This window comes from Gallinula chloropus (assembly GCF_964237585.1).
Source record: "Gallinula chloropus genome assembly, chromosome: 14".
In the NCBI taxonomy this organism is placed as follows: domain Eukaryota; kingdom Metazoa; phylum Chordata; class Aves; order Gruiformes; family Rallidae; genus Gallinula; species Gallinula chloropus.
In genome coordinates this window covers 18,714,765-18,740,348 of record NC_140099.1, presented here as the reverse complement: position 1 = coordinate 18,740,348, position 25,584 = coordinate 18,714,765, and the positions used below count along the sequence as shown (strand labels likewise).

The 25,584-nt window shown below is 63.5% G+C and overlaps 2 protein-coding genes across 2 annotated transcripts; one reads left to right on the top strand and one right to left on the bottom strand.

The window, feature by feature from the left end:
- The first annotated feature begins 5,672 nt into the window (after window positions 1–5,672).
- On the top strand, window positions 5,673–11,801 carry ABHD12B (abhydrolase domain containing 12B). Its single transcript, XM_084270564.1, has 13 exons — window positions 5,673–5,818; window positions 7,806–7,933; window positions 8,449–8,551; window positions 8,624–8,743; window positions 9,056–9,086; window positions 9,254–9,299; window positions 9,392–9,521; window positions 9,782–9,822; window positions 10,092–10,171; window positions 10,309–10,391; window positions 10,893–10,971; window positions 11,146–11,270; window positions 11,563–11,801. The coding sequence occupies exons 1-13, from the start codon at window positions 5,697–5,699 to the stop codon at window positions 11,582–11,584; spliced, it is 1,110 nt and encodes a 369-aa protein (XP_084126690.1). The 5' UTR covers window positions 5,673–5,696; the 3' UTR covers window positions 11,585–11,801.
- A 694-nt stretch (window positions 11,802–12,495) lies between these two features.
- Window positions 12,496–25,084, bottom strand: PYGL (glycogen phosphorylase L). Its single transcript, XM_084270601.1, has 21 exons — window positions 25,002–25,084; window positions 23,157–23,409; window positions 21,572–21,673; window positions 20,562–20,640; window positions 20,254–20,357; window positions 19,181–19,312; window positions 18,640–18,751; window positions 18,470–18,552; window positions 17,939–18,082; window positions 17,645–17,737; window positions 17,253–17,399; window positions 15,878–16,041; window positions 15,675–15,789; window positions 15,319–15,420; window positions 15,070–15,217; window positions 14,937–14,995; window positions 14,520–14,661; window positions 13,885–14,092; window positions 13,666–13,800; window positions 13,038–13,104; window positions 12,496–12,875 (listed from the first exon to the last, which is right to left on the bottom strand). The coding sequence occupies exons 2-21, from the start codon at window positions 23,397–23,399 to the stop codon at window positions 12,687–12,689; spliced, it is 2,568 nt and encodes an 855-aa protein (XP_084126727.1). The 5' UTR covers window positions 23,400–23,409; window positions 25,002–25,084; the 3' UTR covers window positions 12,496–12,686.
- Between the last annotated feature and the right edge of the window lie 500 nt (window positions 25,085–25,584).

The window sequence follows — 25,584 nt, the reverse complement described above, 5'->3', positions numbered from 1 at the left end:
GGGCCCACGGTCTGAGGCCAGCCCGGGGATGCCGCCTGCCAGCCCGGTGACAGCCGAGGCTTTGCCAACGACACAACCGCTGCCGTTAAATCCTCCGGCCGCAGCCCCGCGGCTCAGCCCGGCTGCGCCGGCCCCGATCCCGCTCCCACCGCCGGCGCTTCGGGAACGGGATGGGGACCCACCCCAGGACGGGATGCCCTTGGCAGGAGGACGAGCAGCACCCAGCCCCAAACCACCAGCGCCAAAAGGCCACTGCCGAAGGCCGCAGGGGCTTTCCGCCTGGCTCCCCCCACCCCCCGCGGCAGACACCTCAAAACCCCCACCGCGCCCCGTCCCCAGCTCCCCCTGCCTCAGCATCCCCCCCCTCCATCCCCGACCCCTTCCCCACGCACCCACCTCTCCAGCCGCGCCCCTTCCCCGCCGCCCCGCACACGCGGCCGGCCGCACCGGGAAGGGAAGGGGCGGGATGCGCTCCGGTACCGCCCGCAGAGGAGGGACCGGCAGCGGCGGAGGCCGGGGCCTTTCCCCGCCCCGGGAGCTCGGTAATCTTCCCGCACCCACCCCGCGGTGCTTGGCTGTCGCGGTCCCCCCCTTCCCGGGCTCACCCGGCGGTGGTGCCGGTGCTGGCTCCGGGCGCGGCGGAGCGGAGCGTTGCGGTGGGGAGCGGAGCGGGGCAGGGGGGAGGTGCTGCGTTCAAATGCGGCGGCGTTTATTGGGCAGCGGCTCGGGGGCGGCCCCGGGGCAGGGGGGTGGAGGTTTGGGGGCGGGGGGGGAATGGCCCGGAGGCCTTTGTGCGGTGGGTGCAGCTGGCACCGCCCGCGCCCGCCCCCCCCGCCTGGCATCGACAGCGTCCCGCATCACGGGTGACAGATGCGTGGGGTCCCGGTGGCATCACCGCGGTCCTTGGTGTCCTGCCCCCTGCCCCCCCCTCCCCGGGTGGCATCAGCTCGGTTTCCGTCATCCTGCACCTCAGGGTGGCATCACCCCGGCTGCCTGCTGTCCTGCATCCTTGGGGCCATGGTCCTGTGGCACCTCGTCACCCCCCAAAAAACAATAACACATCACCTAGGGTGCCTCATGTCTGAACATCACGGCACCCTGCCACCCCACTGCCCCCTGCCCTGGGGACACGGCACCCATCCAAGGGGGCTTTGGGGTTGGCATCCCCCCTGGGATCTCTCTGTGCTGAGTGCAGTGCTGTGCATGTCATCTCTCATGGGTGGCACCCAGCGCTCCACCCACCCCAGCACCCATTCTGCCTCCTGTGCCCCCACTTGGTCTGAGGGGGGGGGGACCACAACCAGAGACAACCCCCTGCCCCATGAGCCATCCCACAGGGGGGGCTCCGGGGTGCTGACACACCGACCAGGGGCATGAAACCCAAACCCTCACTTAAACCTCGGCAGCCCTCATTAGAGGCCGGAGCTCAGTGCCAGACAGGGAGCCTGCAGTCCCCAAGGGCTGTGGCTTGTGGATTCTCTGGCAGCTAATAAGAGGTTCAGCTCACACTGCAGTCTCCTCTCGCCCAATTGCATGGCCTCATTTCCCATCTTTTCCATGAAAACACCAGGGATGTAGTAATCTTCTTTAACCCTTTTCCAAGGCGAGACCAAAATGGGTCTGGAGGTTCAAAATATTTCTGGGGGATGAGCAAAGGAAACACAAAAGCCCTGTGGCCAGACACACAGCAGCTTGCATAAGCCTTGCTTAAACCAGGCTTAAAACCTCAGGAGATCCTGGAGTGCTTTGCTACCCAGTCCCACTGTCTGTGATCTGGGATGTCACACGTGAGAGGAACAGCGTAAGAAAGTGGTTAGTTATCCCACTGCTTGGGGTAGCTCTGCCATGTGCCCATTTGCCACCTCCCATGGTGCCAGCACTGGGGATGGGGGGACTTGGTGGAGCTGAGCAGGTTCCCCCAACATCCAGCAATACCCTGCCCAGAGATGAGGGACATGTCCCTACACCAGAGAGGGGGAAAGGTGACTTGGATGGGAAGGGGGGGCTTGGTGAGAGGCTGTGCTGGACAGATGTCAGCAGCCACGGCTTTGTACTGTGGGAGGGAGGGCTTTTTGTTCAGGTTTTTTAACATTTGCCATTTTTCTCCCAGCGCTTTCTTCTCCTCTGACACTTGCCGAGGGTTTTCCTTTCTCTCTCTCTCTCTCTCTTTCCGCATTTGCTTTTTCATACCCGGTTCAAACACTTTTTCACCACGTATTATGCCGAGGTTGAAACCATCTGGTGCTTTGTTTTGTTGCGAGCCCTGCGAGTGCCAGGACCTTTATCCCCCGCCCCCGTCACCCTCCTCCTCGCCGGTGCCTCACTAATCCAAGCAACAGCCCCGAAAAAAAAAACCCCTCTGCCATCACCCAACAAAGCCACTTGCCCTACATTAGCATGCATGCAGCCCCACGGGTGACAGGGGACAGGCAGCACCGTGTCCCCGCATCCCCAGCCAGCCCACAGGGACATGCAGACCCCAGGCTCAGCAGTGCCGAGCCCTATCGCCTCAGTACAAATTCCTGACTCATTTTTAGGACCAGCTGTTAGGAAAGGCATCCTGATTTTATTTCCCCCCCCTTTTTTTTCCCCGGGAGGAAGGCATGTTTCTACAGGAGCTGTGGAGCCTGGCCAGACATGGACCCTTCCAGCCTATTTTTGGAGCCCCCTTCCAGCAAGCAGCTGCATTTAAGGACGGCATTTGCAGCAGCAGGCGTCTTGTGAGGGAGCTCAGCGGAAGGAAACCTCTGCTCAGCCCCACCATCACGTGTGATACACACCACAGAGTTAAAGAAGAAAGGGGCACATGGGAAAAGCCAGGACAGCTGGACACGAGCTGCCTCCCACAGCCAGGCCGGACCCAGCGCCATGGCCGAGCTCAGGGCCTGGCATGGAGCCACCCAAAACCAGGGTCAGCCACTCTGGGTTGCCTGCACAGGCCGTGGGCACCCGGCCCCTGCAAACCCCCTCCCAAGCAAGGCTCTGGCTGCCCCGTCACACTTTCCTTCCCATTTCCCCTGCACAATGGGGTGCTTTGTTCAGCCAGGCCGAGGAAAGGTCCGGCCACAGCCTTGGCAAGCTGGGGTGGGAAGGGGGGGGCGTGGGGGGGGGGCAAGTGCCGTGGCTGCCATCCGGGGGGGGGGTCTCATCCTGCTGTGCTGTGCTGGGTGAGGTGCCTGTAAACCCAGGTTCCCACTGGGCCAGAGGGAAATCAAGGCCATAAACCAGCAAAAAAATTAACCAAAAAAAAAAAGCTATGAAACCACCAGTGGAAAAAATAAACACGGGGGGCACTGAGGGACAGACAGCATAGGAAACCCAGGCGGAATCCTCCCCGTCTCACAGCCAGTGTGGGGAGAAGTTCGGAGCGAAATCAGCCTAAACTTGAATTATCTTCTTATTTCATTCCCCACAAAACAATGGCGGGGGGGGGGCTAAGCGGCCGCAGTGCCACAGCTCCTCAGCTCATTGCTGCCATCACACGGCCGGCCTCCGCTCTACAAGTTGCATTTCCGCCCCCGCTGCTTGGGCCTGATCCTGCAGACCCCTGCTCCTGCTGCGGGGTGGGCTGTGCTCACCCCCCTTCCTCTGCTGGGGATGTTCCCCCGAGCCCAGGAGACCCTCATGTGTGCTGTGCGGCCTTCATTTATCACAAAGCAGCATTGGTGTGGCTGCTCCGGCCTGCTGCGTGCGGCGCAGCTGCCAGCCCTCCGTGCCGGTCAGCGCTGGGTCTTGCTGGCAAAATGAAGCCCCTTACTGCCAGCACCCTGCCCGTCCCCACGGGCAGCAAACACCCTGCGGGTGGTCTCTGCCCCCACCCTCAAGGCAGCGTGCTGCCACCTGCCCCCAGCGCCCGCTGGGAACGGGGTAGAATTGGAGGGGGAAGGAAAAGGCTCTTGTGTGGAAAACCAGCGGGATCTTCTGGTCACTTCTCCTGTCCTGTGCCCCAGTGGCACGGGAAGAGCAGCTTGCGGGTGGCTTGTGCCACCCTGTTGCAACATCCGCTGATGGCGGAAACGCATCCGCCTGCCCACGGCCCTGGTGGCCCCGGTTTGGCTGGACCTGCTTGTCTTTGGATTTGCATTCGGTGCCTGGAGCAGACAGTGGCCACAGAAGCCACACTGGTTCATGTAGCTGCACATGAGCACCCTGCCGAGACCCCCCCATCCCTCAAAAACCTGACCAGGATTGGGCAGAGAAGGACCTGGGGGTGTTGGGTGGCTGCAGGCTGAACGCGAGCCAACAGTGTGCCCGGGTGGCCAAGGAGGCCAACAGCGTCCTGGCCTGTGTCAGACCCAGCGTGGCAGCAGGGCCAGGGCAGGGATTGTGCCCCTGTACTGGGCTGCACCTCGAGTGCTGGGTCCAGTTCTGGGCCCCTCACTACAAGAAAGACATGGAGGTCCTGGAGCGAGTCCAGAGAAGGGCAACCAGGCTGGGGAAGGGGCTGGAGGGCAAATCCTCTGAGGAGCAGCTGAGGGAGCTGGGGGTGTTGAGCCTGGAGAAGAGGAGGCTGAGGGGAGACCTTCTCCCCACCTCCCCTGCCCTGCCAGGAGGGTGCAGAGAGGTGGGCGATGGTCTCTTCAGCCAGGGGACAGGAGATAGGTAGAGAAATATGGTTTAGCACAGGACAGGAACGGTTGGACTTGATGATCTTAAAGTTCTTTTTCAACCTTTTGATTCTGGCTGCTGGAGGGGTGCAGGGCCATGTACCCAGCTCCTGCCTCATGTCAGCAGCTTGTCCCACTGTCACATCCCACCTGGAGCTTGGCTAGAATGGCGGGAGCAGCCTGGCGTGTGCTGCAAACTCAGGCAAAGCAGCACAGGGCTTGTTTCTGGGAGCAGGGGAGGCAAGAGCAGCTTGAAACTCCAGTGCAGGCCGGCTGCTCCTCTGCAGAAAGTTTTCCTCCTGCCCCTGCCCCTCCAGCAGCTTAGTGCCAGAGCCCACTCGGCCACAGCCCCATTGCCGAGCACAGTGGCGCAGGTGATGGCCCAGCCGCCTGTGCCAGCGCCGGGCAGCACATCCCCCTGTGCCTGGAGGAGGGAATGTGGGTGCAATAACAGTATTTCTTTCCTGCTGGGAAGTCTCAGCCTGGGAAGTTCCTGGCTGACTCAGCCAGACCTGCAGGTGGGAATTGTACCATAGACCCCCGGGCTGGTCTGGGTGGGCAGGGACCTCAGACCCCTCCCCCAGTGCTCCCCTGCCATGGGCAGGGACACCCCCCAAGCCCAGGGTGCCCCAAGACCCATGCAACCCGGCCTTGAACCCTGCCAGGGATCCAGGGGCAGCCCCAGCGTAAGCTCAGAGCAGGTTCCCGGGGGCTCCTTGCCACCGCAAGGCTGGTTCTCCCGGCGCCTCACCGCGCCGTTGGCCCGGGGGCGTCCCTGGACCGGCTGGAAACGCCCCTGACCCCGGAGCCCGGGCAGGCCGCGACTGCACTGGGGGCAGGACCAGCGCTCTCGGTGCGCGTAGCCTCGGGCCGAGCTCCGCCCCGACCCGGCACCGCCGGCACCCGCGGCCCGGGCAGGCCTGGGAGACACCGTGTGGGAGGCGGCGCGGGGGGCGGGCGCGGGAAGGGCTCGGCCCGGGGCGGGGCCAGAGGCGGGGGCGTCGGCTGTCGGGGGGCGGGGTTTGTTTGGGGCGTTGCCGGGCCGGGCCCGGCGGTGACGGCGGCGGCGGGGTCAGTCCGGCGGGAGCGATGCGGCGGCGTGGCTGTGCCGGGGATGGTCCCAGTCTCAGTCCCAGTCCCGGTCCCGGTCCTGGTCCCGGTACCGGAACCGGTCCCGTTACCGGAGCCAGCGCCCAGGCCCGGTCCGACCGGTGAGTACATGCGGGCAGCCTGAGCTGCCGGGCCGGCGTGGGGGCGCTGCCGGGCGCCCGGCCGCGGTTCGGGACCGGACAGCGCCGCGCTCCCCGGCCCCGCCGTGCCCCCTGTGCCGCGCTCCCCGGGCCCGCCGTGCCCCCCTGCGCTGTGCTCCCCGGGCCCGCCGTGACCCCTGCGCTGTGCTCCCCGGGCCCGCCGTGACCCCGCGCTGTACTCCCCGGGCCCGCCGTGCCCCCCGCGCTGTGCTCCCCGGGCCCGCCGTGCCCCCCTGCGCTGTGCTCCCCGGGCCCGCCGTGCCCCCCGCGCCGCGCTCCCCGGGCCCGCCGTGCCCCCCTGCGCTGTGCTCCCCGGGCCCGCCGTGCCCCCCTGCGCTGTGCTCCCCGGGCCCGCCGTGACCCCTGTGCCGCGCTCCCCAGTCCCGCCGTGCCCCCCTGTGCCGCGCTCCCCGGGCCCGCCGTGCCCCCTGTGCCGCGCTCCCCGGGCCCGCCGTGCCCCCTGTGCCGCGCTCCCCGGGCCCGCCGTGTCCCCCGCGCTGTGCTCCCCGGGCCCGCCGTGTCTACCCCCCTGGCCGGGTGCCCTTCGCTCCCTACCGGGGCCGTGCGTTGTCCCTTCGTGCCCCCCGCCCTCCCGTCCCGTCCCGTCCCGTGGCCACGCTCCTGCGTGCCCGTGCCCGGCCGCCGTGGCACCGCGTGTGTCCCTGCCCGTGGCCGCCCCGCCGTGTCCCTGTGCCGCTGCCCTGTCCCCGCGTCGCCCTGCCCGTTCCCTGGCCGCCGCCTCCTCCCCGCGGGCTGTGTCCCCGTCCCCCCGTGCCGGTGGCCTGTCGCCGTGCCCCTCGGTGGGCACATTCCCCCCTCTCGCCCCGGCCCGGGCCCGCCGGGTCTCACCCTCAGGGGGTGTTGCGCAAGAGTGGGTGTGAGCGCTCGCCCCTGCCCTTGCGTGTTGGGTGTAGACGAAGAGCAGCACCCAGTAATTACCTGCAGCGACTGCTGCCCGTTGCTGCCAGGGCACAGCGGGTTCCCTCGGACCCCGGGGACCCTCTCTAAGGGGTCCGCAGGGGTTCACAGAGCTCCCCGTGGCTCCAGCACGGCTCATGCCACCCTGCATCCTCCCAGGAAGGATGCCGGTGCCCGGGATACGGTGTCCTCTTCCCTTGGCACGCCCCCTCGCAGCCTTTTCCCAGCATCTTGCAGAACTCCCCAGGCAGGCAATGAACTAAATCCGCTTCTGCAAGAGGGATGGTGACCCTGGGGCACACGCTGGCAGGCAGCAAGCTGTGCTTGGACGCGTATCAGAAACCTCTGCCCTAAATCCCCCGGTGCCCTGGACTAGTTTCCCCATCGCCTGGCCCTGTCAGCCCATGAGGGAATGCTGTGCAGGGCAATCCATGGCTCTGGACTTTCCCTTCCCTCTCAGAGGCTGGGGGCCAGGGTGGCTGGATGTGTTCCTCCAGGATGCTGTTGGAGGTGGTCCTGCTCCTCACCTGTGCTGGTGGCACTGGGGAGCATCGCTATGGGTTCTGGCTTGTCCCTCAGCCCTGAAGGCTCCCCGAGCTCTTTTCCCTTGTCCCTGAGGTTCTGGGTGCCAGGCATGGGGACACCTCCGTGCCCATGTCTCGCCAGCCACATCTTGGGGTGTTGCCACTGAGTATTGATTGCTCCTTATTGCCGGTTTGGCTTGCAGCTCCCAGCTCTGGCACTTGCCCTGCCCTTCCTCCCTGCTGGCCTCCCGTGGGAGGCTGCATGGGACCATGTCTGCTGTGTCACGCTGTGGCTGCTCTGACCCTGCAGCTCCATCCCCAAATGCCAAACACAGCCCCAGTGTGGGGAACTGGGACACACACACACACAAACAGCAGCCTTGGGCCCTTGTGAGGGAAATGCCACTGTATCCAACCATCCTGGCTGGGAGCAGGGACCCTGCTTCGCCGAGCCCCAAATCCCTTGGGGTGGGAGGGGATGTGCTAATGGGGTGTCTGTCTTGCAGGGGCTGGCTGTCCTGGTGCCCCTCGCTGCGCACCCTCCTCCTGGACCTGCTGCTCGTCTACATCTCCGTGCCCTTCCTCATCCGCCTCTTCCCCATCCTGCTCACCAAATTCGTCTTCCTCAACTTCTGTGAGTGCTCTGGGGCTGTCCCAACCGGGAGAGACACTCCCAGGGACTCATCAGTCAGGGGATACAGAAGCAAGGGGGAAGGTGTCCCCCAAATCACAGGGTGGGGCAGCACCCAGCGCCTGGGTGGCACCAGGACAGCACCCATCCAACCCCCCTACTTTGCCGTGGGCTTGCAGAGGAGGCACGGAGGGATCTTTCCTGATGTTTTGCCAGCTGTAATAACGTGGTGCTGCTGACACTGTTTACTGCCTGAAGTTGCAAAACATCTGGGCACACACACACACACACACACACACACACACACACACACACACACACACACAGCATCCATGGGGCTGGAAATCTGGGTGGGAGGAGGTAGCAGAGGGCTGTGCTTCCCAAACCATGGACCTTGGCTTCCAGGCAAGTGGTTGCTTGCTCCAGCCAGGAACAAGTTGCTTTGGACAAGCACATAGAAGCAGCCAGGTAGGAGGGATCTTGGATTGCCTGGGTGACAGCTGTGGTTTCTCCACCAGTGGCCTTCCCATTCTTCGTGGACCTTCGCCGGCCGGAGCTGCTGCTGAACAACACGGTCAGCCTGTACCTCACCACCGAGCCAGGCGTCACAGTTGGCATCTGGTGAGTTGAAGGTGGGCACAGGGTGTGTGGAGCCCCCCCACCCTGGGGTAACCCCTTGCCATCCCCTCCCAGGCACACGATACCGGGCAGCAGAGGGGCAGAAGCGCGGGGCAAGGACCAGCACTGGTATGAGGAGGCTCTTGCTGATGCTCACCCCGTGATCATCTACCTGCATGGCAATGGGGGGACCAGGTGAGTACAGGAGTGTGGCTGTGGGGCTGGGATTGTGTGCCTGCCTCTCCCAGGGGAGGTTGGGTACAGTGGTGGATGCTCACACTCAGCATCCTTGCGTGGGGGGAGAACTGACACCCATGGGTGGAGGAAACTCCCCCTGAAACATCAAAACCCACCTACCTCAGAGCATCCTGCTCTCCCCTCCTGGGAAGAGATCACCCTGGTCTCTCACCTGGACTGGTGCTGGAGGGGAAGGTCCCCAAGCTGGTCCTGCCCTCAGGCCAGGCTGGAGATCCCCTCCTTGAGCTCTAACCTCCCTTTCCCCATCAGGGCCGCGAGCCACCGCATCCAGTTCTTGAAGGTAAGTGAGCCCCTGTGTGGGAAACCAGGACCTGCTGGGGTAAGGCTCACACTGACTCCAGGGACCCAAGAGGGACCCTGGGCAGAGTGAGCCTGGCCATGCTGGGGGTCCTGGGGGGTGAGTCCCCCCCAGCCCCAGCACCTAACACAGTGCCACTCCCCTGACAGACGATGGGGGCTGCTGACTTCCACATCCTGGCTCTTGACTACAGAGGTAAAGTCACCCCATCCTCTCACTGAGTGACCCCCCCTTGCTCCCCCCCCAGAGCCAGTCACCTCCTGGACAATGAGCCATGTCCCTTGCAGGCTATGGGGACTCCAGTGGGTACCCCACAGAGAGTGGCTTCACCACGGATGTCCTGGCACTCTATGACTGGGCCAAAGCACGGAGTGGGAACAGCAGCATCCTCTTCTGGGGACACTCCTTGGGGACAGGGTAGGTGTGGGGACAGGTGGGAGGGGAGATGCCCTGTGGGTGTTGGCTGATGGCTGAGTCCACTGCTGGTCCCCGGGCTGTGATGCTGCTGCCAGCCTGGTGCCACCCAGGGATGGAACAAGGGGTTGGAGCAGCTCCACGGTGGAGGCACCTGCAAAGCAACACCCAGCAGGCGGGGGGTGGGGGGGGCTCTGGGGGTGCTGTGCACCCCTCTGGAGCATTGTGGCTCCTCCCCCTCACTGTCACTTTTCTTCTCACAGGATTGCCACGAACGTGGCGAGGAGGCTGCAGGAGGAGCGAGGTAAGGGCCAGTGTGACTGTCCCCTGGGCTGTCCCCCACCCTGGGACTCTGGTCAGATTTTGGGGGCTGCAGAGGAGATGGGGAGCCCCATCCCTCTCTGCTTGAGCATCAGGCTCAGCTCCCGCAGTGGGGACAAGGGGTCGTCCCCAGCCTCCTTAGAGGGATGGAGGCACCTTGGCTTCACAGCCACTGATGAGAAGACGGCAGCAGTTGGGGGGGGAGGATGGGCCCCCCTAGCCACCCCTTCTCTCACTCTGCTCTGCCCTCAGGAGTCCAGGTTGACGCTGTCATCCTGGAGTCAGCCTACACCAACATCCGCGATGCGGCCGCCAACATCCCCATCACCAAGGTGAACCTGGGGGGTGCTGCCCACAGGGCTCTGCCCATGGGCTCCCCCAGCCCTGGCAGCCCCTTTCCCCCCCCAGCAGGGGAAAGGTGTAGCAATCAAAGCCACGACTTGGCACCCCCCAACTCTCTCCCTGGCAGCCCTACCGGCAGTTCCCAGGTTTCAGCTACCTCATCCTGGACTCACTGGCCTTGGGCAACATGTTCTTCTGCAGCGATGAGAAGTGAGTGCCCAGAGGGGTGCACAGCTCTCCCTCATGGGTGTGGGGAGGGTGCTGGGCCTACCTGGAGCCAAGGAGGGGTGGGTCAGGCACGTCCCAGCTCCGTGGGGCTCTGTGCCCTCAGAGTTGTGTTTGCCCAGTTACTCATGCTTTACAAGTAGTGTTTTATTTGCATAACTTCTGCGGTCACCATTACTGCTGAGTAAAGTTATTCAACACCATGGGCCTGGGTCCCACCTCTGTGACAGCACACCCCCCCCCCCCCCAGTCACCCTGGCTAAAAGCTACCCAGTTCAGGGGGGCTCCTGAAGCCAGACCACCCCAAATTATTAGTGTGATGGGTGCTCCTGTGCCAGGGCACAGCCCCTACAGTGCTCCATCAGCCCAGTGTGGGTCTGAAGGGCCCACGGGGGTCTGAGTAGAGGTGGGGGAGGCTCCTGGGGTGGGGTGGGGGGTGTCTGTCTGCTTGGAGTGACTCCTGGCTGCTGTGCTTGCTGCCCACAGTGTGAAGGTGCTGGCCTGCCCCCTCCTCATCCTGCATGCAGAAGATGATACTGTGCTGCCTGCCCAGCTGGGACAGAAGGTCAGGACCACCACCCCCTCTGCATGGGCTAAGCAGGGCTCAATTGAGCTCCATGAGCTGGTTGGGCTGGGTTTGGGGGTGTGGCTGAAGGGAGCTGGCAAGCCCTTGAGCCCCAGGAGGTTTTGGGGTTTCCTGTGCACACCCTTAACTGTGCTTCCACCCCACCCCCCCCAGCTCTTTGAAACCGCCCGCAGCACCTACAAGGACAAAACCAAGGTGAAGTTCATCACCTTCCCTAAAAAGCTGGGCCTGGGCCACGACTACATCTCCTCCAACCCAGAGCTGCCTGCCCTAGTCAAGTAAGTGCAGCCCAACCAGGGGGGGAGGAAGAAATGAGCCTCAGTGTCCTATGGGCACTTCTTTGCCCCTGGCACCACACATGTCCCATCCCCAGCCCCTGCTGTACATGTGGCCATCAGTATTTCAGCTCCACACGCTCCTCAGAGCCCTGGTCCTCAGCTTGGGTGTGATGGGGAGGTGGTCCTGCAGACAGCCCCCAGCCCCTCCATGACTGGGGACGGAGGCAGCTTTGCTCAGCAGACAGGCCCTGGGGCAGCGACACAGCATAAGGGTTATTGCATCTCCTTACAGAGACTTCTTGAACATTAAGTGATGGTGGCTGCTGCAGGAAGCACGCACAAGCACTCCTTCAACCCCCCCAGGCGCCCCTCATGCACTGAACTGACTGCTGTACGTAATAAAAACTACTGAGACCCTTTTTAACGTGCCCAGTGCCCCCAGGATGCTGCAAGTTACTCAGGGGTGGGAGCAGGGTGGGGACACTGCTGTGGGCTGGTGTTGCTTCTAGGGTGGGACACTGCAAGTGGTGACTGGGAGCATCATAGCACAGAATCACTGGGTTAGAAAAGCTCTTTAAGATCAAGTCCAACCCTCCCTGTCCTGTGCTAAACCAGATCCCTGAGCACCTCATCTCCCCTCTGTTAAACACACCCAGGGGTGGGGACTCAGCCCCCGCCCTGGGCAGCCTGTGCCACAGCCCCACAACTCTGCCAGGGAAGAACTTTTCCCTCCCAGCTGAGCTGACCCTGCCCTGGGGCAGCTTGAGCCCATTGCCCCTTGTCCCATCTCCTGTCCCCTGGCTGAAGAGACCATCGCCCACCTCTCTGCACCCTCCTGGCAGGGCAGGGGAGGTGGGGAGAAGGTCTCCCCTCAGCCTCCTCTTCTCCAGGCTCAACACCCCCAGCTCCCTCAGCTGCTCCTCAGAGGATTTGCCCTCCAGCCCCTTCCCCAGCCTGGTTGCCCTTCTCTGGACATGCTCCAGGATCTCAATGTCCTTCTTGTAGTGAGGGGCCCAGAACTGGACCCAGCACTCAAGGTGCAGCCTCACCACCACCACCACGACCACCCCCTAACCCCCCAGGCACACATCCCAAGCCCAGCTGCAGCATCCCAGGGCTCAACCAGCTGTGCTGCCCACCCCAGCAGCTCCCCCTGGCTGCACCAGTGTTGGGTCCAAGCGAGCCCAGGCCTTGGGTTTCAGCCTCAGCAAACAGCCCCTTGGACTCTAACGGCACTTTTATTTTTAGCACCTACGCAAGCGGCTGGGCAGGGCCCTGTCCCTGCCCAGGGGGACAAATAGGGGGTAAAAACCACCCCCCTTCCCCATCTGCAGGGCATCAGGCACAGGAGGGCAGAGCCTGGACAGCAGAGACAGTTTTACAGCGCACGTGCTCGTGGGCAGCAGCTCCCCGTCCCTACGCTGCTGTCCCGTTGGGGGTCTTGTCCTCGGCCGTGTCCCGGGGCTCGTTGGGGGGTGGGATCTTCAGGTCAGAGGGCTCCACGTGCCAGATGTCCCGGGCATACTCCTTGATGGTGCGGTCACTGGAGAACTTCCCCGCTGCCGCGATGTTCCTGATGACCATCTTGGTCCATGCCTTGGCGTTCTAGGAGGAGAGCGGTGGGACAGCACAGACAGAGCCTTGTGGTGATGGGCAACACAATGACCCCCCCCAAACCAACCCCCTCCCCACCAGGAGCCCACCTACATCAACAGCCCCACCAGACCCCTTCTCCAGGCTGGGATGTGCCCCTGGGCTGGTACTCACCAGGTACAGCTCGCTGACCTTCTCCTGGCATTTGACATAAGCCTCGTAGTCCGCAAAAACTTTAAACCTAGAGCAGCAGAGAAAGTGTGTGTGTGGGGTCAGTGCCAGCAGAGATGGGGGGGTGGGAGAACAGGGGGGCTGGTGGCTGCAGAGCATGGGGCTCAAGCTGTCAGATCCCACACAAATGGCTCAAAAATTCATCCCACAGTCCTGCAAGTGCTGAGGGCACGTGTCCAGCCTGTGCCAGAGGTGGGACACCCTGCATCAGCTCTGCTGGAGAGCACTTCCCCATTCATGCAGCCTTTGGCAGCTTAGTGTTCCGGGCAGCAAAGCCCTTGAGATGCCTAAAAGCCCTTGGAGATACCTAAAAGCATCTACCAGCCAGTGAGGGCTGCCCACCCTAGTGTCCCCAGGGCTTTAATGCGGCAGCAGGCACCTGGGGAGGTTTCTGTACCCCTAGAGCATCAACCACAGATCAACCCAGGGCTCTTCCACACACATCAGGGCCAGAAAATGGGACGTTATCAGGCAGAGGGTGGGTGGGTGGGTGAGTGGTGCTGGAGGGGGCTGCTCTGCACAGGGTGGTTGGTAGAGAGAGCCAGGGGATGGATAGCATCCCAGGCCTCACCGGTCATGGTAGAAGAGCATGTTGACCACGTCTTTGAAGAGGTCAGGCTCCTTGGGGGAGAAGAAGCCGCTCTTGATCTGGTCAATGGCTTGCTTCAGCTCGGGGAGCCGGCTGTAGTACTCCTGGGCATTGTACCTGGTGTGGTGGGGAAGAGCTGGCATGAGATGGTGCCAGTCCAGGTGCCTGCAGTGACACTCCCACAGCACCCCCAGCCCTCACCCTTCCTTGTCCAGCTCCGTGACATCCTCCACCCTCATGCCAAAGATGAACAGGTTTTCTTCTCCAGCCTCCTCAGCCATTTCCACGTTGGCTCCATCCATGGTGCCGATGGTCAGAGCCCCGTTCAACATGAACTTCATGTTCCCCGTGCCCGACGCCTCGGTGCCTGCTGTGGAGATCTGCTCTGACAAGTCAGTAGCAGGGATCACTGCCAACAACATGAAGACACAAGGGGTTCATGGTGACCAGCTCTGGGTTGGCAGCATGCCAAAGGATGTTAGATCTGCCATCTTGCAGCGATGGAGCTGTAGACTGGTGGACAGCCACAGGACAGACATCCCCTCCCTCACAGCATGCCCTGTGCTGGCTGTGTGGCAATAGGATGAGGGGTGATGGTTTAGAGCAGGGCAGGTGTAGATGAGACATTAGGAAGAAGTTCTTCCCACTGCAGGTGGTGGGACACCGGCACAGGGTGCCCAGAGAGGTGGTGGAGGCCCCATCCCTGGAGACACCCAAGGTCAGGCTGGATGGGGCTCTGAGCGACCTGCTCTAGTGAAGATGTCCCTGCTCACTGCAGGGTGGGACTAGATGGGCTCTGAAGGTCCCTTCCAACCCGACACATCCTGTGACTGTACCTTTCTCTGCCAGAGAGACCCTGTAGTTCTCCAGGAAGATGACCTTCAGCTTGTTCCCCACAACAGGGTCATTGTTGACCACCTGAGCCACAGCATTAATGAGCTTGATGATCATTTTCGCCATGTGATAGCCCGGGGCAGCCTAGGAGAGAAGCTCCAGGTGAGGCAGGCAAGGAGCACCCAGCTCCCAGGTGCCCAGGGAAGCCCCTGCTCAGCCCTGCTCCCATCCCTCATCCAACTCCTGGGTTGCAGCACCAGGTTTTGAGAGGCTTGTGTGACCCTTGCTTGGGCTGAAGCCAGCAAGTGCTTCCCTCAGGGCTTCGGAGGCACAACCCCATGAGAACATCCCCACCCAAATCCCATAGGGCATTTGCAAGGAGTCCCTCCAAAACACCCAGACCTCCTGACCCAACCTACCTTGCCCCCAATGATCACTGTCCTGGGCACAAAGAGCACGGTGGGATCCCTCCTGATACCTGGAGAAGACAAGAGCATGGCATCACCCTCAGCTGCAGCTACAGCCCCGGGGGTGGGGGTGCTGGTGCCTTACGGTTGTACATGGTGATGATGTGCAGGCAGTTCATCAGCTGCCGCTTGTACTCGTGGATCCTCTTCACGTGCACGTCGAACATGGAGGAGGGGTTGATCTTCACTTTGTACTCCTTCTCCAGGTACAGCGCGAACTTCACCTTGTTCTCCTGGGGGAGGGCAGCCAGCACCTCAGCCCCCAGCCCACGTGTGTGTCCCCCTCACCCCCTCCAAAGCCCGGGCTGGGCCCTCACCCCCCCCCCCTCCTCACCTGCTTCACTTTGGCAACCTCTCGGATGAAGAGGTCATCGTCCACGAACTCGTGCAGCTTCGTCAGCTGGCTCAGGTCCCGCACGTAGTCCTCTCCTATTTTCTGGAGGGGGGAGCACAGGGGCACACTGACCCCGGGGAGAGGGCAGGCACCACCTTGGGGGGCCCCCACTGACCCCGGGGCGAGGGCAGGCACCACCTCGGGGGGCCCCCACTGCTCCCGCCCAGCAAAGCCAGCGGTGCTCGGCAAGGGGACAGGATACACCCTGTTAAACCCCATTTAACTAACAGGGCTAAAGGGTGGAGTGGTGTCCCTGGGGCTGGGGAGAATCAGGGTGCTCCCCCCCACCCCCTTACCTCTGCGATGAGCTCCGCCAGCCCCGGGTTGCAGAGCAGCAGCCAGCGGCGCGGGGTGATGCCGTTGGTCTTGTTCTGGAACTTCTCTGGCTCCAGCGCTGCGAAGTCCTCGAAGCTGTGAGGATGAGGAGGGGCAGGGATCACACCACCCTTCCTGAAGCTGTGGCTGACCCCAAAACCACCTCCCTCCTCCCCACACTTACACTTGGGTCCTGACTATCTCGGAGTGGATCTTCGCCACGCCGTTGACAGCGTGGGAGCCCACGATGCAGAGGTGTGCCATGTTGATCCTCTTGGTGCCCCCTTCCTCTATCAGGGACATCCTCCGCAGCCGGTCCACGTCGTTAGGGAAGAGGGATGCGATGTGCTGCGGGGCGGGAGGCGGTGAGAGGTGTGGGTGTTTTGGGACATCCTGCTGATGGCTCCCCAGGAGGACCTGCAGCAGTGTCCCCCCCAGGCACATGACACCAGCCAGAGTGGTGGCCTTTACCACAGAGTGATGGTGCAACCCCCTCCCAAAGGGTTCCCCTCCCCAGCACAGATGTCTATGGACAGAAGGACCCCCCCACAAGCCCCCTCTCAGAGAGGGGTTATGAGGACAGAAAGGCCGTTTTGATAAAAGCACTGTGCTGCCAGACCAGGAGGCCACATCACCATCTGCCCTGTAACCCAACCTCATTCCTTCCCAGGATCACAGAATCACCAGGTTGGAAAAGCCCTTTAAGCTCATCCAGTCCAACCATCCCTGTCCTGTGCTGACCCAGATCCCTGAGCACCTCATCTCCCCTCTGTTAAACACACCCAGGGCTGGGGACTCAGCCCCCTCCCTGGGCAGCCTGTGCCACAGCCCCACAACTCTGCCAGGGAAGTACTTTTCCCTCCCAGCTGAGCTGACCCTGCCCTGGGGCAGCTTGAGCCCATTGCCCCTTGTCCCATCTCCTGTCCCCTGGCTGAAGAGACCATCGCCCACCTCTCTGCACCCTCCTGGCAGGGCAGGGGAGGTGGGGAGAAGGTCTCCCCTCAGCCTCCTCTTCTCCAGGCTCAACACCCCCAGCTCCCTCAGCTGCTCCTCAGAGGATTTGCCCTCCAGCCCCTTCCCCAGCCTGGTTGCCCTTCTCTGGACTCGCTCCAGGACCTCAATGTCCTTCTTGTAGTGAGGGGCCCAGAACTGGACCCAGCACTCGAGGTGCAGCCTCACCAGTGCCCAGTCCAGGGGCACAATCCCTGCCCTGGCCCTGCTGCCACGCTGGGTCTGACAAGCCAGGATGCTGTTGGCCTCCTTGGCCACCCGGGCACACTGCTGGCTCACACTGGATGCACACTGTGCTCCAGGAGTGAGGAAACGCTGACAGGGGAGTCCCTGAGACTGTGGGTGAAGCCTTGAAAACACCCACTGCCTGCAGCACAGCAACATGCCGGTGGGACAAGGCTTTCCTACACACCAACCTCTCAAAATAGCTGCCAGACCCCACCCCACCACACTCCCAACATCACCAGTTCCTGCACCCCCTTGTCCTGACAGCCCAACGCCTGCCATCCCTGCCCCCCTCTCAGGGGGGGCTGCCCTGAGGCACTTACATCCAGATGTCTCTGGTTGATCTCATAGATGATCTGCAGGTGTCTGGGGAGCAGCTTCTCTACCAGGTCCACCGGCCAGCGCTCCAGAGCTTCGGGGAGCACTGTGTGGTTGGTGTAGGCAAAAGTCCGCTTGGTGATGTCCCAGGCCTGCCAGGGGGTGGGAAGAGCTGGCACTGAGCAGTGAGGGTGGAGGTGATGCTGGGTGGGTGCCAGCACCCACACATAGTCATCCCACCATGGCCAAGCCCCGCTCCTCCAAGTCCACAGCGGTTAACCCCAACCTGACTGCTCCACATCCCTCCCCAGGCCACCAGCCACTAAACTGTTTCCCCAACACCTCTGCCATGGGTGGGTGGGTGCAAGCAGAGGCCACCCAGGGCACCTGTCCCTACCTTGTTCCACGGCAGCTTCTCAATGTCCACAAAAATCCTCATCAGCTCAGGGATGGCCATGGCAGGGTGTGTGTCGTTCAGCTGGATGGCGACCTGTGGGAAGAGCAGGGGTGGCAGGTGGGGACACGTGGGGAGATGTGGGCATCCCGCTGCCTGAGCCAGCCAGACACAGGCACCCATGGAGGGTCTACAATGCCTCCAGCCCTGGGGTGCACATCTGGGAGGTGCCAAAATGAGCCCTGGGGCTCATGGCAGAGCAGCCCTGGCTCATGGCAGAGCAACCCTGGCTGGTACCTGGTCGGGGAAGGAATCGAACACGGTTCGGACGCTGTCTGTGCTCCCGAATTTGGATGCTTTGAAGCGGCGTATGATGTCCTGGAGGGTGGCAGCCACAACGAAGTACTCCTGCTTCAGCCTCAGCTCCTTCCCCTCGAAGAACTGCCAGCAGAGAAGCAGGATGCTGCAGGATGGCACCACACCACCCAGCCACGCCTGTGCTGGAGGAGCTGTGTCTTCCCAGAGCTCCCCACTATGGGGTATCCATGCCAGCACACATCCACCCCGTGGCACAGGCAGCAGCTCCCACCCCAACACCTTGATTCCCGGATTTCAGCATGGGATTTGGAGATGGTGCTGCTACAACTGGAGGTTTAAATCCACCCCCCTGCCCTGAGCATCACTGAAACCTGTTCTCCCTGATTTAAGAGTTTCAGCCACAAAGAAAGGTACTGGGGTGGTGGGAAGGGGAGCCAGGGAGCTGTGACACCGAGGAGCTCCTTGGCCATCCCTACCACCGAGATCCCCCCTCCCCACATCCTGACTCACGTTGTCATTGGGGTAGAGGACACGGGAGATGTTCTCCGCCAGGTTTCTGTCGAGCACGGCCTGGATGTAGTCTCCAACGTTGACTGGGGAGGAGCAGAGGGATACAGTGGGCACAGGTCTTCCCCCCAACACCCCACCCCAGGCGGGACACCCTGCCAGTGTCCACTTACAGTCCCGCAGGTTGAAGTCGTTGGGTGCCCGAGCTGACCACAGGCGCATGGTGTTGACGGTGTTGTTCATGTACCCGGGCACGGGGGTATCGTAGGGCAGTGCCAGCACCACCTAGGACATCAGCAGGGCAGCTGAGCACCCCCCATAACCCCACCAGCCCCCTCAGAGCCCTCCCATCCTGCAGACAGCAGCGACTTCAGGGCAACATCCACCTTCATGGGGGGGCATGCATGGGGATGTGCTCAGGATCCCCAGGGACACCCCAGCTCACCCAGTAGCTGGTGGGTGCCAGGAGTGCTCCGGGGCTGGGCTGGGCTCATGAGGGGCTGTGCTTGCTGGGCACAGCGCTGCTGGAGGGGCTTTTGGGTACCCCAGAGGTTGGCTATGGCTGGGGAGCGTTAAAACCCCGTCCCCATTCGTACAGCCACCTCCTTCCCCATCTCCTCCATCACTGCCAGCACAACCTTCCCTGGCAGGGATGCTGGTGAGACCCGTGCCCGTGGCAGGAGCAGCCCCCCAAGGCTGCACCCCAGCCCATACCTGGGTGTCGACCCACTTGGCGCCGGCGGCACCGTGCTCCACCCGGCCATAGAAGTGCACGGGCAGCATGTACTCGGGCCGGGCTTTCTCCCAGGGGTTGCCATGCCTGAGCCAGTCGTCAGCTTCTTCCACCTGCCCGAGGGAGCAAGAGAGGTGACAGGGCCAGCCACCCCAGGGACCTCGCTGGGTCACAGCCTGAGATGTGGGGAGGACAGCCAGGAAGGGGTCTGGCTGCTCAAGGCGATGGGATGCTCTGGAGTCTGCCCTAAACCCACATTTCGGTCCCGCAGGCTGAGCCTGGAGCTCCTCACCCATCACCCTCAACCTTGGGGTGTCCCTGAAAGCGGGGTGATGGGATCTGGCCTCCCCCAACATCCCCACACCCCAGCAAAACCATCCCTATCCCACCAGGAGCCAGGATGTGACTTCTCCATCCCAGCCCGCTCCGCACAGCCACACGGCATCTCTCGTGAGGGTGCCGGGTGTGCTGCAGGCATGGATGAGGGCACCCAAAAAACTCCTAAGGAGAGCACCCTACAAGCCCCTGTGAGGATGCACGGAGCAGGAGGTGGCCGTGACTCCATGCAGGAGGAGCAGGGATGCTGGAGAGGTGGAAGCACCGACCTGTCCTCTCCCACCATGGCCCCAGACAGGAGCTCTGCTCCGGGCATGGCCCTGGCTCGCATCCCGCTACCCAGGCAGGCACCTGAGCAAACCCAGCTCAGGAGGAGAGGATGTCACACTGACACCAGGCAGCTTCCTGCTAATTAATGGGGTGTGCTGCAAAAAGGGATCTGCTCTGCTCCAGGCTGCCCCACCCAGACACTAACGGGCTCAAGGAGGAACCGTAACACTGATCCCCAGTGCTGAGTGCTGGAGCCAGGGGGATGAAAGGTGGGATGCTACGTGCTTGTGCTGGTCTGAGAGGTTAAACTGGTTGGAGAAAGTGTCTGACAAGTTTCAGGTGCCTCAGCCCTGGCTCCAGCCTGTACATCTCAACCTAATCCCGACCTGAGGGAAGGGCTGGGCTTGGGGGTTCAGCTGGGGGAGGTGGGGGGTCACTCTGTCCCTACCTGCCACCCGTCCCGGATCTTCTGGTTGAAGATGCCGTACTCGTAGCGGATGCCGTAGCCGTAGGCTGCCAGCCCCAGCGTCGCCATGGAATCAAGGAAGCAGGCTGCAGGGAGAGCAGGGAGTGCTGAGCACAAGCTGGGGCCAGCAGCCACCCCACACTTGCCAGCCACCCACTCACCCTGTGCACAGAAAGCCTGGGGCAACAACTGCCCCCTACTCTGGGTTTGGGTACCCCCCTGCAGCAGATGGGCTGTGCTCCACCACTCAGCAAGGAGGCCAGTTCAGGAGAGGGGAGGGTGTCACTCACCAGCAAGCCTGCCCAGACCACCATTGCCAAGTCCAGCATCCTCCTCGATTTCCTCCAGCTCTTCCATATCCAGCCCAAGCTATGGAGGGGAAGGAAAAGGTGATGGGATGGAGACTCTGAGCATCCAGCCCCATGGAGGGGAGGCACCGCTGGCACCCCTGGGTGGGCTCTGGGAGGGTGGAAAAGCACTGGGCCCTGCCAGAGGGACACTGATCTGCACCCAAAAGCATCCCTTCCGCTGCTCTGTGGCACAGCCAGGACCAGCTCTGCCCTTCACAAGGGACACTGGTGGCCTGACAGGGAAACTTACTTGCTCTCACAGGGAAACAGAAACTTTCCAGCCCTGGCATGCTGTGGGAAGGTGATGTTTTGCTATGCAAATCTCTCTGGGAAGCAAGAGGACACCTTTCCATCTTCTCCCATGGAAACCCCTTGGCCCCACAGACACAGCAAGTGGGGACAGCCCCAGTCCCATGGCCACCCACACAGGGCCCCATGCTGCCCACCTTCTCCCAAAGCAGCCAGTCACAGAGGTTGGAAAAGCCCTTTAAACTCATGGAGCCCAACCATTCCTGTCCTGTGCTAAACCAGATCCCTGAGCACCTCATCTCCCCTCTGTTAAACACACCCGGGGTGGGGACTCAGACCCCTCCCTGGGCAGCCTGTGCCAGGCCCTGACAACTCTGCCAGGGAAGAACTTTTCCCTCCCAGCTGAGCTGACCCTGCCCTGGGGCAGCTTGAGCCCATTGCCCCTTGTCCCATCTCCTGTCCTCTGGCTGAAGAGACCATCGCCCACCTCTCTGCACCCTCCTGGCAGGGCAGGGGAGGTGGGGAGAAGGTCTCCCCTCAGCCTCCTCTTCTCCAGGCTCAACACCCCCAGCTCCCTCAGCTGCTCCTCAGAGGATTTGACCTCCAGCCCCTTCCCCAGTAACACAGACATCCCCAGGAGCTGGAGAGCACAGAGCACTTCCATCCCTGGTCCTCACTGACCCCCTTCCTGGGATGCTCACCTGGTAGATGGCTTCATCACAGGCGTTCTGAAGCCCCAGGTTGATCATGGTGTTCTGCAGCGTCCGCCCCATGTAAAACTCCAGGGAGAGGTAGTAGATCCTCTGAAAGACAAAACAACCCCCCTGTCACCTTCTCCAGGGACAGAGGAGGCTTCCCAGGGACCCCAACACCTGAAACAGGGTATTATCTTGGAGCAAGAAGAGAAAACCCGGCTCTCACCAGAGCAGGGTGGTTGGCACCAGGATGCTGAGGGCTCCTCGGAGGTGGCTGTGCCCTGCAGCCCCCAGCCCTACTCCCCCCACCACGGGTATCGCCCAAGCCGGGTTGTGGGTACCGCTGAGGTGGTATATTTGGACAAGCCCCAGCACCCCATCTGAGAGCAGGGACAGGGACAGGATGGTCCCTCTGAGCAGGCAGGCACCTGGGCGGTACAAAGTTAAACTTTAAAGAGGAGACATTTCCCAATGCTCCCCCTGAGCCACAGAGCAGCGACCGGAGAGCCGAGCGAGCCGCCGCAGCCATGGGGACACCAGCTTCCTCTGCCATGCCCAGGGAGGGACTAGGGGGGTCAGGTCAGTCTCAGGGGCACAGCGTGCTCTCACCCCCCCCCTCACCGACACACTGGGTGCAGGATGGGGCCAGGAAGGCAGAGGATTGTGTAAGGCGCTCGCCCGTGTCAGCGCCGGCAGGTGTTAAGGAAGGATTTAGGCTGGAGGAAGTCGCTGACTTGACAGGTTCCTCCCCCCTTTCCCAGGACCTATGTGGGGTCAGGCTGGGGACCACGATGGGATGCACTGGGGCAGGATGGTTTGGGCTTACTGGTTTGCTCCTGAGGCAGCGATACTGGGCAGACAGGAGCCAGCTGAGCATCCCAGCCAGCCTCAAGCTGCCCAACACGGCGCTGGCACGGCCCCAGCCAGACGCTCCCAGGGAGGAAATCGAATCCGACAGCCCCGTCCAGGTGTCAGGAGGGGATTTACCCCTTAATCCCCCCTCCCGCAGCCAGAGCCCCTCGCTCCCTGCGAGCCAGCACGGCCTGGAAACTCCTCAGCAAACCGGATCTTCCCTCTGCGGTGCCGATCAGGCTTTGGGGGTGTGTTTAAGCCCCTCAACCGATTCATCCCGGGCGGCTCCGCAGCGGCTCTTGGCACGGCCGCACCCACGCCGGCGCCGCGGGACAAGCAGCGGCGTTCCCGTGCCCAGCGCCCGGCCAAGCCGAGCTCTGTTTGTTTTGCAAAGCAAAGGACAGTGGCCTCGCTTGTTAAAGTCCAGTCCCCACGCGGGGCAGGGTTAAGGGGAACGGCCCAAACCCCAAGAACTTGTCCCCCCGTTCCCCCCTCTATTTTCCTGTAGCGTGTTCACAGAGCAAGGGGGGGGGGGCTGCACCCAAGGGGGGTGTGGAAATTTATGCACCCACACCCCCCCCCAGCTATAATTTGGGGCGTTGGGAAAGGCAAGAGGGGGGTGGAGTTTGGGGGGGGGGGGGGGGGGGGAGGTGTCCCACCGTCCTTCACCCCCACCCTGCAAGGATGTCCCCCCCCCAGGATGTTCCCTGCCCCGCCCCCAGCATCCCCTGGCTCCCACCTTGGGGTCCTTCTCATAGTAGTACTGCTGGGTGCGGATCCATCGCCCGACCAGGTGGTCCCGCACGGTGTGGGCCAGGGCGAAGTAATAGTCGCGGGGGGTGGCCACGTTCCGGTCCTTGACCAGGGTGAAGTGGAGGTGCCGGTTGAAGCCCCGCTTGAGCTCGGCCACGCTCTCGGCTCCCACGATCCCGCGGATGCTGATCTGCTTTCGCCGCTCCTGGTCCGAGAGCGGCCGCGACATCCCGGCGGGGCTGCGGGGGGACACGGAGGGGTGGGACACACACACACACACACACCCCGGCACCGCGCTTCGCCGCCGCCCCGGGGCCGAGCTACCGGCTGGGCCGGGCCGGGCCGCTGCCGCTCCGGGACGGTAAGGGAAGGGACGGAGAGGGAGAGGGAGGGGAGGGGACGGGCCACCACTACGGGCCACCCACTCGCGGGGAGGGGACGGGCCGGCACCGCCCGGGGCTGCGCAAGCGGCCCCACGGGCCGCCCTCCTTCCATCCCCCCTCGCCCCCCCCCCGGTGGGGCGCAGAGGGGTGCACGGGGTGTGTGTGTGTGTGTGTGTGTGAAACTCGGGGTGCGCAGAGGCATGTGCAAAGGGGAGACCCCGGGGGGTGCACAGAGGGGTGCGGAGGGGGGACGGACACCCCGGGGGGGTGCACAGAGGGGGGGGGGGGGAAGGACACCCCGGGGGGTGCACAGAGGGGTGGGGGGGGTGGGGGACCCCGGGGGGTGCACAGAGGGGTGGGGGGGGGTGGGGGACCCCGGGGGGTGCACAGAGAGGTGTGGAGAGGCGGGGGAAGAGGGGAATATACCTCGGAGACGCAGAGAGGAGCGCGCAAGGGAGGGGGACGACCCCCGGGAGTGCACAGGGGTGTGCAAGGGGAGAGGTAGGGGCACCCCGAGGATGCACAGAGGAAGGTGCAAAGGGAGGAGGGGAATATACCTCGGAGGCGCAGAGGGGTGTGCAAAGGGGAAGGAGAACACAGAGGCGGGGGATGAGTAGGGGTCGTGCGTCCCCCCAGCGCACCCGTACCGAGCAGAGCCGGTGCTGCTTCCCCCCGCGTTTATCCGGGCGGCGGCGGGTGCGGAGCACCGCCCCCCGCCCCCCCTCCCCCTCCCCACGCACCCCCCGCTCGGCCCCGCCCGGCCCCCGCATCCGGCCCCCGCATCCGCCCCCCGCATCCTCCCCCCGCGGCGCGTTGGCTGCAGCTGCCGGTGGGGCGGGGAGTGGGGCGGGGGCGGGGGGAGCTCTCGGCGCTCGTACAAGGCCGTTCCCACCGGGCCCGGAGGGCAGCGCCGCTCTCAGGGCCCAGTCGGAGTGTCACGCTGCCACCCTGCACCCCCTCCCCTGCACCCATCTTCCTCTTCACCCCCTTCCCTGCACCCTATCCCCTGCATCTCCCCCCCTGCACCCCACTTCCCTGCACCCCCCCTTCCGTACACCCCCTTCCCTCGCGCGCCCCCTGCACCCCTCCCCTGCACTTCCTCCCCTGCACCCCCCTCCCCTGCATCCCCCCCCTGCATCTCCCCCCCTGCATCCATCTTCCTCTTCACCCCTTCCCCTGCACCCTATCCCCTGCATCTCCTCCCCTGCACCCCACTTCCCTGCACCCACTCTTCCCCTGCACCCCTTCCCCTGGACCCTTCTTCCCCTTCCCCCCCTCCCCTGCACCCCCCTCCCCTGCACCCCCTTCCCTCGCGCGCCCCGTGCACCCCTCCCCTGCACTTCCTCCCCTGTACCCCCCCTTCCCTTGCACCCCCTCCCCTGCACCCCTCCCCTTGCAGGCATCTCCCCGCTCCCTGTCCCCCAACACCCTGTCCCCTCGCCCCTCACTTCTCCCTGCGGGCTCCGAGACCCCCTGGAAGCGGCTGGGGTCGGGGTGTCTCTCCCCGGGGATCCCCTCGGAGCTGCCCGCAGGGTCCCGCCCGCTGCTGCCGGTTCCTCCGGTTCCTCCGGTGCTGAAGAGCAGCCGCTCGGCCCGTCCAACGCAACAGCTCTTCCTCTTCCTCCTCCTCGTCCTCCGGCCGTGCCCGCGCGGCCCTTCCCACCTTGCACCAGTTCCTTGTGCCGCCGAATGGGGTGATGACCTCACGATCACCCAGCCAGCCCCGTGTCACCCTGGCTGGGACTGGGGCTCCGGGGGGGTCACCCAGCCACCCCATTGTCACCCTGGCTGGGGCTGGGGCTGGGGCTCTGGGGGGGTCACCCAGCCACCCCATTGTCACCCTGGCTGGGGCTGGGGCTCCGGGGGGGTCACCCAGTCACCCCGTGTCACCCTGTCTGGGACCAGGGCTCTCAGGGGGGTCACGCAGCCACCCCAGTGTCACCCTGGCTGGGGCTGGGGCTCCGGGGGGGGTCACCCAGCCACCCCATTGTCACCCTGGCTGGGGCCGGGGCTCCGGGGGGGTCACCCAGT

What these genes read in the sequence shown, in the direction of transcription:
- PYGL (XM_084270601.1), bottom strand. Translation starts at nt 23,399, where the DNA reads ATGTCGCGGCCGCTCTCGGACCAGGAGCGGCGAAAGCAGATCAGCATC. An exon ending in TCCTCTACCCCAATGACAAC is followed by an intron (nt 18,083 to 18,469) that starts GTGAGTCAGGAT and finishes CTCTGCTGGCAG; the next exon opens with TTCTTCGAGGGGAAGGAGCT. An exon ending in TCAACCAGAGACATCTGGAT is followed by an intron (nt 16,042 to 17,252) that starts GTAAGTGCCTCA and finishes CCCGCCCCGCAG; the next exon opens with CACATCGCATCCCTCTTCCC.
- ABHD12B (XM_084270564.1), top strand. Translation starts at nt 5,697, where the DNA reads ATGCGGCGGCGTGGCTGTGCCGGGGATGGTCCCAGTCTCAGTCCCAGT. An exon ending in GCCCAGGCCCGGTCCGACCG is followed by an intron (nt 5,819 to 7,805) that starts GTGAGTACATGC and finishes TCTGTCTTGCAG; the next exon opens with GGGCTGGCTGTCCTGGTGCC. An exon ending in ATTCGTCTTCCTCAACTTCT is followed by an intron (nt 7,934 to 8,448) that starts GTGAGTGCTCTG and finishes TTTCTCCACCAG; the next exon opens with TGGCCTTCCCATTCTTCGTG.